The sequence below is a fragment of the Trypanosoma rangeli genome (assembly GCF_003719475.1).
Source record: "Trypanosoma rangeli strain AM80 chromosome Unknown Tra_15.4_contig_00367, whole genome shotgun sequence".
Classification (NCBI taxonomy): domain Eukaryota; phylum Euglenozoa; class Kinetoplastea; order Trypanosomatida; family Trypanosomatidae; genus Trypanosoma; species Trypanosoma rangeli.
In genome coordinates this window covers 7643-18989 of record NW_021706102.1, presented here as the reverse complement: position 1 = coordinate 18989, position 11347 = coordinate 7643, and the positions used below count along the sequence as shown (strand labels likewise).

At 49.2% G+C, this 11347-nt stretch overlaps 5 protein-coding genes across 5 annotated transcripts, besides 5 other annotated features; all 5 read left to right on the top strand.

Moving 5' to 3' along the window:
* Positions 1 to 564, top strand: TraAM80_08038 (uncharacterized protein; the record flags this gene model as incomplete). Its single annotated transcript, XM_029384800.1, has 1 exon — positions 1 to 564. A coding segment is annotated over one exon (564 nt), but the record flags the coding sequence as incomplete, so codon positions are not given.
* Positions 565 to 573: 9 nt separating this feature from the next.
* Positions 574 to 596: a microsatellite.
* A 1225-nt stretch (positions 597 to 1821) lies between these two features.
* TraAM80_08037 (uncharacterized protein) lies at positions 1822 to 3627 on the top strand (the record flags this gene model as incomplete). Its single annotated transcript, XM_029384799.1, has 1 exon — positions 1822 to 3627. One exon carries the CDS (start codon positions 1822 to 1824, stop codon positions 3625 to 3627), a length of 1806 nt encoding a protein of 601 aa, XP_029235457.1.
* A 102-nt stretch (positions 3628 to 3729) lies between these two features.
* Positions 3730 to 3757: a microsatellite.
* A 76-nt stretch (positions 3758 to 3833) lies between these two features.
* Positions 3834 to 3855: a microsatellite.
* A 1758-nt stretch (positions 3856 to 5613) lies between these two features.
* Positions 5614 to 5655: a microsatellite.
* Positions 5656 to 5928: 273 nt separating this feature from the next.
* On the top strand, positions 5929 to 6375 carry TraAM80_08036 (uncharacterized protein; the record flags this gene model as incomplete). The annotated part of the gene is made up of 1 exon (XM_029384798.1): positions 5929 to 6375. The coding sequence occupies one exon, from the start codon at positions 5929 to 5931 to the stop codon at positions 6373 to 6375; it is 447 nt and encodes a 148-aa protein (XP_029235456.1).
* Positions 6376 to 6697: 322 nt separating this feature from the next.
* TraAM80_08035 (putative ABC transporter) lies at positions 6698 to 10423 on the top strand (the record flags this gene model as incomplete). Its single annotated transcript, XM_029384797.1, has 1 exon — positions 6698 to 10423. One exon carries the CDS (start codon positions 6698 to 6700, stop codon positions 10421 to 10423), a length of 3726 nt encoding a protein of 1241 aa, XP_029235455.1.
* Positions 10424 to 10542: 119 nt separating this feature from the next.
* Positions 10543 to 10561: a microsatellite.
* A 351-nt stretch (positions 10562 to 10912) lies between these two features.
* Positions 10913 to 11347, top strand: TraAM80_08034 (uncharacterized protein; the record flags this gene model as incomplete). Its single annotated transcript, XM_029384796.1, has 1 exon — positions 10913 to 11347. A coding segment is annotated over one exon (435 nt), but the record flags the coding sequence as incomplete, so codon positions are not given.

Genomic DNA, 11347 nt, shown 5'->3' with positions numbered 1-11347 from the left:
CACAACTCCACGGACACGCCACACAACTCCACGGACATGCTGCACAACTCCACGGACACACCACACAACTCCACGGACACGCCGCACAGCTTCTCGAGCAAATTTATTGAAGCAGACAGGAATACTCTTCTTGAACCGAAGCAGGATACGCCCGGTGCTTCCCAGAAACCTGGCAAAGGCGCCCCGGTCAGCGACGACAATGGATATAGCTCTATTGCTATATATTTTTTTTTCATTGTCAGCTTGTTGGCGTGTTTGTACTTCTATTTGTATTTTCCAGTTTGTGGGAAGTATGGAGGTGCTCGGTCATTTTGTCGGCGGCGTGGCTGGCGTCGGGTGACGTCGCTGGGCCTCGATCCAGCAGAAACAATGCACACAGGAGGAATCTCAGTTACAGCTGCGCAGGTTTTGGGCCGAATGTCGGAGTCGCCAATGAAAGAGGAACTGGCGACACCTACGCCACAGGAACATAAGTTGGAGGATAAGAAAGGGAGTGGTCTATCACTCCTGCGCCGGGGAAGCGTAACGAGCAGCGATGGCTGGAGCTGGGATGGGGAAGTGTAGAATCATTTGATATAATATATATATATATATATTTCACCACCGCAAATGTAGGAAAGATGGTCCCACTTTTAAATCATGTTTAATGCTTACACCGTGCTTTTTATTCCCTTTGCTTTGGGTATTAAGGGTTGCCCAAGAGCACTCCACCACGGCAGCGGATGCCGCATTTACGTCCAGGTGCACCTTTGCACCGCCAGCGCGGGAAACAGAGATTTCCTCCATGGGCGCGGGGCGTGGCGAGAAGCAAAATGGAACAGAAGGCGAGGCCAGCCGCGTTTTCATTCTTGTTTGTGCGGAAACTGTGCGCCGCCTGTCTAAAGAATGCGGGTGCGGGAAGTCTGGAGGCGAGGAAAGGAATCAAGCCAACCGACGAGAGCGCGCCTTTTTTTTTGCTTCTTCTTTCCTCCATCTTTCCACATCTAAGGAAGGTGGTGCGGACAGGAGAAATGAAAAAGGTGCCCGGCGGCGCGGCCAACGAAGGGTGACCCTGTGGGGAAGCAAAGGGAGTGCGCGCTCTCCTTGGGCCTGGGCTCCCTGGACGCGGCACCCGAACCCGCCTTTTGGAGCGGGGTGAGAGCGATGGCTGGCGGAAGCAGCACGCCCGCTCCCGACCCGCCAACGCGGGGCTCTTCTTTTCAAGGCGATTTCTCTCGTTTTCGGAAGTGAAGCGGACAAATTGTGACATCTCAGACTCAGACGATCGCGACGTGTTGGATACGTATGAGCGGGATGATGTCTGACCTCGCCAGGCCGGGATGTAGAGTACAAAGCAAAGGCAAACGTGAAATGACGAGAACGATAAGGGCTATTGTGGGAATAAATGACTTTTTCGCAGATACATTTATTTCTTGTCTTATTTTCTTTCCTATGGGGTAGTGGGTGTAGGGAAAGGGAGAGGCACACGATGGGGGTTGAGCTAAAACACGTGCGTTTATGATACATTATTTTTTTCCGAGTGCTCTCTCAATAACGGCAAGATCAGATTTGGCTTGCTGCTGCGTGGTGTATGGCAATGAGTTTTACCGGAGCTGGACTGTAGGTTAGGGTTGGGGTCCAAGATCTGCGGGTCAAGGCCAATGGATACTACTAATTTTCTTTCATTTTTCTTTTTAACTTTGGTAAGGCTTGGGTATAGCAACGGTGTGTGTGTGGTGGGAGGGAGAGTGGTGGTGCTTAACTTGTTTAGGGTGATTTTGTGTCATTGCCTTTTCTGTAGGGAAGAGCACAAGGATGGGGTCGGGACATTCGACCAAGGGTATGAAATCCGCGAAAGAACTGAATCTGTCAAAAATGAACGATGTGCAGCACTACGATCCAGCTTCTTCATCCCCCCACACTACACGAGGAGGGGATACAAGCGCCACACATCACCATAGCAATGCGAAACGCCATTGTAAGGAAAATAATTTCGTTTTTTTTCATACTCCTGCGCCGCATATCAATGATCATAAGATGCTAAATTTTTTGTTTTCAGGAGAAAATTACAACAATGTGGACTCCTACTCCCCGATGGCATGTATGGTACTGGACGACCCTGTACTTCCTGGATCATCTGGGGATGTCGGAGCATATATGGTCGACAACTATGCGTCCAGGAGACAGAATTGTTGTGCCATGAATGAAGACGAGCGTGGATCGCAGGAAGCACCCGTTAGGGCACCATCGCCGAAGCCGTTGAACCAACATGTCTTATTTGTGGATAAGCCCCAAGTACGTCACCACTCTTTTGTTGGATCCAGCAATGAGCCTTTGAAAGGCATTCTGAGGCACACAAGCAGTTTTACATCAAGGGCGAAAGATGGGGGCTGCTTGAGTCAACGTCGTATATGCCCAACGACAGTTGAGTTTGATATTGGTGGGAAGGAGGTGCAACGACACCTGTTCAAGCGAACGCAAACATACGGGTCGACTTCAGAGGAATCGTGGAGCGCATCATCTGATGAGTCGCGTGCAAAAGAAGTTACGAAATCATGTGACAAGAGCCGCGTACGTACTCTTGTTGTGATGGAGTCCTCGCCAGAAGAAGACAAGGACGTAGAAGGGAAGGAGGAAGCTTCAGCTTATCGGGGTCCACTTGTCAGGGTTCTCCAAGGTGAGCATGCCATAAAAGTGGTGGGAGTTCCAGATATGCTGATTACACCAGATGAGATTGTCACGCATCCGAATAACTCCAATTCAACGGAATCAGTGGAATTGAACAAGGTGAAGGATTTGTTTATTTCCGGTTACTCCACATCAGTGATTTGTTTAGAGGGGTCGGGCTTGACGAGGAAGGTGCCAGTTTTCGGATCTCCTTCTTGGTGTATTTTAAAAGAATTTTTGCGTAGGGTTATTGATGAGGCTATGGAGGAGGCGAGAAGAAGTGTCAATCACATAACGCTTGCAGGTGCTTTTGCCGCAATAAGGAAAGATGAGGTGGCGTGTCTGCTCGAGAAACGTCCAAAATTTAAGTGTTTGTCAGTCAGTCTCTCTCCACTTTTTGGCATGCAGTTTTTGGGATTGGAATATCGTAACATTCGAGATAGCAACGCCTTTGACTCCATTGTGCACGATGTGGAAGATAACTGTAGTTCATTTCAGTGTACTGAAATCAGCTATATTGTGTTTTCACTACTGCTCAATAAGCGTGTGATGGGAGTAACAGATGATGATGGGGACATAATAGTGGGCTCGCTGCAAATTATTTTTCTTGGAGAAGCTGTGGGAAACCTACTGGTTGCTCTGCACTCGTCCAGCGAGGAGCCACAAGCCGTTTTAAATGAGAGTATCTATGGTGCTTGTCATACACTTAGCGTCTATGTGTCTCACTTACACGACACGCGGGCAGCCGAAGCATTTAGGCTACAAAAGTCGCTTATGAATGTTGAACATTCTCTTCCGCGATACGGGGGTGCTCGAACACTCCTGAAGACTTTGGATGAAGCGATTGGAAAGGCAGATGCACGTCTAATGAAGATTAGCAATCTAGCAGAGAAGAAAAGCACTGAGATATACATTGAGAATCGTATGCTACTCAAAAAATCCTTGGATGTGTTGTTAGAAAAGGTGCGTCCGCAAAAATAGCAGACCTTCAAAAAAAGAAAAAAAAAGAACGGGAGTGCGAAGTATTTTGCAGCATCGAAGCCACATGTATTGATGGTTTTCAATCTGCCTGATTGTATCAGAGGGAGGAGAGGGTGGGGGGGGGGGGGGGAGTTGGCCTCTATTAATTGGTACTTAAGTGACAGCTAAGTTACCTCATTATAGTCAATTGTCTTTTTGCCATTGAAGTTTGTTTGTTTTTTTGGTTGTCGCTGTTTTCCACCAGAAGTCCATTTATTTGATTTATTCTTGACAGTATTTTTTTGTCTGGTATGTGGGCCCGAGGTTTGTGTGTGTATATATGTGTATGTTCACCGTAATAAATTTTTTGTCGTGTGTTTTTTTTTTGGTATGAACGGATTTGCTACGAAAGGCATCATTATGTCATTTAGCTGACCACTTGCTTCTTGCATTGGACAGCTCACTCTTTACCTGCCTATCAATATCTATCTTTCTTTATGTATCTGTGACTTTGCGTATATTTGATGCTGTTTCTCGTGTAACTCCGTCAAACCTCCATTGCTGCCCCTACACTCTGAACGTGTTTTTCCTCGTCGGGCTTTGGAACACGATTCCTCATGCACATGAGTGTGTTGTGGAGAGTAGGGGGAACACGCATCATTCTGTGTACTTGTGATGTGTCGCCAATGGAAGGGTGTACCTAATGTCCCACTTTTGCTGTTATGGGAGGGGTACCCACACTTATCACCTCCATCTGTTATTTTTATGCGTTCATACAACAGTGCTATTATCACGTTGTGCTCTTGCCACATGTTGTGTTTGCTTGTCAAAAGGGGCTGAGGCGGGGATATGTCTGTTGCCTCGCCCTCATGCTTCTACTCTGGTGTTTATTGTTGTGTCGTCCCCTGCACTCTAGTGTGTGTGTGTGTGCTTTTTTTTGTTTTCACTTTCCCACGTTTTGGGGTTGAAGGAAGGAGGCTAGCAAAAGTGGGGAGGACTAAACCAGTCTAACACGCCCCGAAGAGAAGGAGTGAGTGACGCATTTATTGTAACAAATCTGTGAAAGGAGTGCTTCCACTGCATGCAGAGAATGTACAGCGGTCAACCTGCTTCATAGGTGGGTGGGGCCGCTCCGCCGCACACGCGGGTACCAGCACAACCTTGTGGGATTCAATACCCCCGGGTCCCAACTGACTCCGCGCTCTGATCCACATGTTGGAGTTTTGGTGCAAAAAAAAAACCATCAAAGACAAATCATGGAGGAAACAGTGACCAATATGCAAATCAGGGCGTGTTTCGGCAAGGCAACAACCATGGTACTTTTACACAAGGTACCGCGAGAACGGGCAGTGCATACCAGCCTCGTAGTAGCTTGGGTGTAGAGGAGAGGGCTTTGGGAATTACGGGATGAACACCATGAGTGGCTTTGACAGCATAATGGGTCCTGGGGGCTCAATGTCCGGTGCCGAAGCGCCATCCACCGATGGTGTTCAAGCGCTTCGCCAGTCGACGCAACCAATCCCAGCTCATATCCCAGTGCATCTCAGCCGTCGCTCCTCCCAGTTCAGTCTCATATGGGGCAGCTACGAGACGGAGAACAACAACCTAGGTTGTTGAAAGGCTCATTGAATTGCAGGATAAGATGCACTTATCATTTAACTATCCGCTTTGTGGTGAGTCAGTGATGCGGTTTGTGAGGTGTGTGGAGTCAACAAACTGGAAGGCGGTGGAGCGTCTCAAAGGTGCGGGATTGAACTGAAGAAAGGGTTGGAAGAGGTTTGCATATAGGAGAAAGAAGGGTCTGTATTTGGGCGTGATGCATGTGAAATTGTATTTTGTGTATACATTTCAGGTGGGCATATTTTTACTTGCAAGAAATTGATGTCAAATACGCATATGCATTTGTTACTTTCTTTTTTTTTCTTCTATTTTTGCTAATTTTGGTGAAGAAGAGTGGGATCGGTGAGCAAAAAAGTTTTGTTGCGTTTCATACCAATGAATTCCTGTTTGCTTGTTGTTGTTGTTTTTTTGCTGTTGTTTTTTTGGTTGCGACTGTGTACCTTTCAAAATTGCCTGTTCTTTTATTTGGTGTAACTTATTACACGATTTTGCAATGACATATGCAAGGCATGCGCGACTTAATGAGACTCAGTACATGACTCTGTGTTTTTTAAAAACTTTCCTGCCTCGATATTAATTACTAGTTTTTTTTTCAACGATGCCGCGTTGGAAGTCAATGAGCCGTAGGGCTATAATCATTATGAATTCTCTTTCTCCTACTGTAACTCTGGTGCTTTTGCACGGAGGGGGAGTGTGGCGCTTATGAGGCCCCAGATACGATCCTTTCGTGAGTGTGAGAAGTATCGCCCTGTTATTCTGGAGCGTCGTTTGAGTGTATTTGTTTCTTGGTCTGTACGTGTGTGTTGGATGAATATCCTCTTAATTGGGGAACGGCGGGCGTACGCAGAGGCAAACTGTCACCGCCTTGTTTTGCACCTGCCTTTTTTTTTCTTTTTTTCGTTTGGGAGTATGAAGCGGAAAGGCCTTGTCCAGGCACAATCTTCAGCCACCTTGGGTCATGATCCGCAGGTGTGTCTTCTTTCACTTATTTCATATTATTTTTTTTACTGTGGAACGGTGGCATATGGGAATCTGTTTGTGATGTTTATGTATTGGTTTGCTTGTTTTTTGCCTCGCCAGAGATGTGTGGGGAAAGAAGAACGTATGAAGGGTAAAAAATTACGGTGCGGGATCGCCATCCGATGGTGACTCCCATTGGCTGTGATTGCTTTGCTGAGGGTGAGGAGAGACGGGAAGTGTGGGAGTCACTACCATGTTTTTGCCCGCTGTTTCTTGACAGGCGCATCTGCTTTTTTGTACTCTTTCCTTCACTGCCAATCTTTTGCGCCTGCGGAGTTTATGAGGGCCGTGAGGCGACCAAGACTACATCCTTTGCTCTGCTGTGCGTCATTTGCACTGAAGAAGCAAACAATATTTTTTGGTCACGAAAGTTAAAACCTAAAAGTGTGAATTATTGTTGTTATTAGGGGGTGGGGGAGGTCAGGGAGTAGGTTCTACTGGATGGGGGGATATGGGTGGGAAGGAATTGCTTCACCCTAATGTTCTTCTTTGTAGTGTTACCGTTTCACTGAGCCTTGCGGTGGTAGTTCGATGGTTGATGGATCGCTGGGGTTCCCCGATGCGGCTCCGAAACAGGGTGATACTCTTGTGCACTGTAAGAAAAATCGTGCAGGATTGGGAGGAAGCATGTTTGCGTGAGGTGGAGAAACAGATGACTGCGTCAGCGACCGACGAGGCGCATGATAGACTTCTTTTTAGGTCGCATGAAGAGAGTGGGAGGGCGAAGAGTAACACAACACCGTTTCATGGTGTCGTGTGCTCCATGGCGTACGCACCTGCAGTCAATTTGAGCCAATGGCTGCGTCTTTGGCGCGTCGGCCGCCATCTGTGCGCCTCCGTGGTAGAAGATATGTTATTGCTACAAAGATTGGGGTATATTATTAAGTTCGTTGCATTTAGACGACTCACACTAATGGCAGAGGTGCGGTATTACGCAGCACTCTGGCATCGTGCTCTCTATGGGGATGATGGAGAAAAAATGGGGATTGGTACCCCGATGCCGCGTATGCCTTCATGGCTTGTAGGGCAGCGCCCTTTTTGGATTGTGCCTTTATCTAGAACGGACTCAGGGCGTTTTCTCTGTCTTCCCTTGAGCCATTTTCCTGTTGAAACTATTCTCACGAGTACTGCGGAGGAATCCTGGATTAGGGACCTCGTGGATGTTCTGCCTCTTCTGACAGAAGAGGTTTCTGTGCGTTTTATCCCTGACATGCTGAGGACAATGCGCACGCTTCGCCTTCTGCGTCGTCTTGTTCAATGGAAATTTCCCCTTCAATGGCAGCGTTTATGGAATGAGATTGATCGTTTATTTCTTACGTATGCTGCACCATTGGCCAGGGAACAGCTTCAAAGGCGTGAGGCGGCCTGTCGTCGTTTCTATGAAGAGAAGCTGTTTGAGGGGGTTGAATTGGTGACAGGTGAAGGGGTAGACATGGAAGACGAGGAAACAGGCCTTTTTTCTCTCAAGCGTAGAAGGCGAAATAGACGGGTCGGATGTGATGTGCTGCTGCGGGATGCGGCAGATTCACGCAGACTACAGGTGCTACTACGACTGCGTTCGCTGAGCCACGCAGCGCGTGTCGGTATAAATTTGATGGCGCCACAGTCCAACTTCTTTGCGGAATGGATGTTGTTTACATTCCTTTCCTCTGCCACAAGTGATGTGGGGCGTGAACAAATTCTCATGGAGTTTTCAGGGCATGTTATTTGGGGTTCGCTAGCGGCAATTGTGAAGGCCGTGATGTGGTCTCTGGATGACGCCGTGAAGGCAAAAATATGCATTTTGTTACGCACTGAATTACACTACGAGTTGAACGTGAAATTGGCCACTGCAGATGAGGCCTTTTTGAGACGCTGCATCGAGGGAGGTATCACAGGAAGAGACAATCCAGTAGAAAAGTCGTCGGCGTATGCCGAGCATGTAGCGTCACAAATTCTTGGCCAGTTTGATTACGAGCAGCAACGGTTTATGGCACGCGTTGCGGTAGTGCTGTTTAGCATGTGGCGACGCGAAGCTTGTGTTGCGGTCTTTGCTGCTATTGTTGCCATGTTTGATTATCATGCAACGGCGTATGCTTTTAGTTGTTGGTTGGGAATTACGGTTTCCAAGGAGATGGACCACGAGTTGGCGCGCATGGAAGAGGAAGGTTCACCACCATCAGAGCCGCGCTATGGCCTCCGCCTTATGCTGGACGTCTTAGCCGAAGCGGAAGGAAGGAAAGAGGAAGGTATGCATCGGCGATACCGGCGGAAAACAACCTTCCACCCCTGTCTTGCACTTATCGTTTGTGGGGGAACGTTTGTATTGGACTGGCCAGTCTCAGCAAGCCCTCACTCGGGCGGCAAGGGTGAGGCCATAGCAATGCAGCATCTGAAATTGCTGGAAATATTCCTGGACGAGGTTATCAACGATGGCAGCTACGCTCTTGCAACAAAGGAAGAATCACCCGCGGCCTGGCAAAAAAATATAGGCTTAAGTTCGCTTGTGCAAAGCCTCAAGCAGAACGCGGCTTTTGTCAGAGGTTTTGTCTTGAACTCTGCAGCTGTTCAAGCTTCTGGGACAGCGGTGACAAATGTGGTGGGAAGGAATGAGTCAGGTCAAGGGCATGTCATGGATAGGAACACGGAGGTCATTCTACATCCTGAGGAGATTGCCCTCTTAAATGATCCGCAAGGCATGCGTCATATTCCGCAAACACTTTCCTTTGATGATGTGTTTGATAAACCATCTCGATTTATTCTTCGTCAGCTTGGCCTTGAAACTGTTTTTGCCCACACAGCGGCCACGGCGGTTAAGCAGCGGGGATGCCGGTCCATCAAGGAGTCTCTTTTTGATTTTGTATCCGGCCCTTTTCACAATGTGTTTGCGCGGACTTTTGTGCAACTGATGGAATTTACAGAGCGAGTCTTCTTTTACGCCGCGTTTAGTCCGGATGTGAAACTTCCCTGGATATCGTGGCCTATTGTTCGCCAACTCTCTTCCGTTGCTTCGTGTGGCACTGAAGACTATCGGGTTGCTATGAGTACTATTGACGGTCTGAGTACAGTTTCACTTTGGAGCCGCATGAGCGGATACCGTGTCGCATTGAAAAAATATGGTGATTATAATTTTGGACCTCCGTTTTGTCTGGCCATGCAGCTCTCTCGCCATTTGCCAACTAACTTGCATGATGCTTCTCCGATTCATTATGCACCGCTCTTGGTGAAGCGTCGCCAGGCATGGAGCAGGGAAATTCAAGCTCATGGCAAACTTGAAGTTGATAACATTGGCCGCATTGTTGGTGGATTTTCTCTTTTGAAGAGTATTACTTTTCGTGGTGTCTACTTTGTATACCCGCAGCTTCATCATTGCGTGCGAGATGGATCTCTACAACCAACGCTGTCCAACATCACTGCGGAATTTCTCGCAGGCCACAAAACGGCTATCATCGGGCCAACCGGATCCGGAAAGAGCACCATCATTAGTTTGATAAAACGTATTTACGATCCGGTGCCCCATGTGCATGTCAACGAGGCCTGCGATGCATGGTGCGATAGTCGAGCTTTAGTCAAGGTTCTTCGTCATTGCCTTTGCGCAAGTTTACCAATCCCCACTGAAGAAACTGCGGAGAATATTATTCTACTTGATGGTATTCCCATGGGGTGCTTTTCCACATCTTATTTGCGGTCTGCCATCGGGATGCTGGAGCAGGCACCGTGCATTTTTGAGGAGCTTACTTACTTGCAGAACTTTTCTCTTTTTGCACCGGGCGTCTCCATGGAGGAGGTCGTGGCGGTGGCGAAACTGTGTGGTTGCGACAGTTTTGTTGAGTCTTGCGCACTTGCATATGAGGGGCTCGTGGGGCCGCTGAGCGCCGGGGAAAAACAACGTTTGGCGCTAGCGCGTGCAATGCTAATCGGCTGCAGGGGGTCTGGGGTGTTTTTGTTTGATGAGCCAACGGCCCGCCTCGACGGCCACAACGAGAGCCTCGTTGAGGAGGCGATGGAGGGATTACTGGGGCCGCCGCACCGCATGACAGTCCTCGTCGTTTCCCATCGTCTCTCGACGCTTCGAAGCGCCACCCACGCCGTCGTTTTGAACGGGGGCCGCTTGGAGTTTCACGGTCTTTTAAAAGGCGCGGCGGCGTCAAGCCACTACGTGCAACGAGCCGTCGAGGCGCAAGACTTGCGTGACTAGCGGATGGCAGGCGAGACATTGTGCGTATTGTTGTCACGTTTTTCTTTTTGCGTAAGGTGCGCGCGCGATAGTGGTGGCAGAAGAGGGTGGGTTTGCCGGATGGACGCGACGCCGCCTCATTTCTTTTTTTTTTTTTTTGTAGAGCCTTTGAAAGAAATAGTCGCAGTTCAATCATATACCCCCCTCCTTCTTTCTCTCGAAACACCCTGTGAGAACTCTTTCTTTAAATTCATTTTTGCGGCAGCTACGCAAAGGGTGAGTTTTGAAGTGGGGTGTGGCGAGCATTTAGTTAGTTATTTTTCAGGGATGGCCTCCGCCACGCGCCCCTCATAGTCGGATGTGGGGTGGACGACCGGTGTGACGGCCTGGCGGTGTTTTTTGTTTGGGCTTATCCCAGTACAGTTGCCCCTTCTTGAACTGCCGGGTGGATGGCAGCGTAGCCGCGGTAGGCGGGGGGGCCTGCCACCCCTGAGGGCCTCTGTGGAGACCATGGCGACTCTGCGTGCGGGGTGGGCGTCCTTGGAAGGGCGTGAGCTGGCGCCGTTTTTGGCACTATTATCTTTGCCTCGAATTGGCCTGCCGACGGCTCTCGCGGCTGGGGCGGGCCTGCGACGCTGGCGGGTTGGGGTGGCTTTGCCGTTTGGCGCCGGTAAATTGGAGCGGGGGTGTCCACATAAAATGCTGGAGAATGAGTCGGTCTACCCGCCGAGATGTCCATCAGCTTCCGCGGTGTTGGTGAGAGGCTTGGGGGAAGTGGGGGAAGTGGGGGGGGGGTCGCGTGGTGGTGCGTGGGAAGTTGCCCCACACACGGTTTGGCAGGCGGTAGTGCGAGTCGTCCGTTTGGTCCGACAGGCCTTTTGGACACATGGGGCGAGATACTTTTGCCTTTTCGTTGAGAGCGCGATACGCATGCACGTGGTGTGT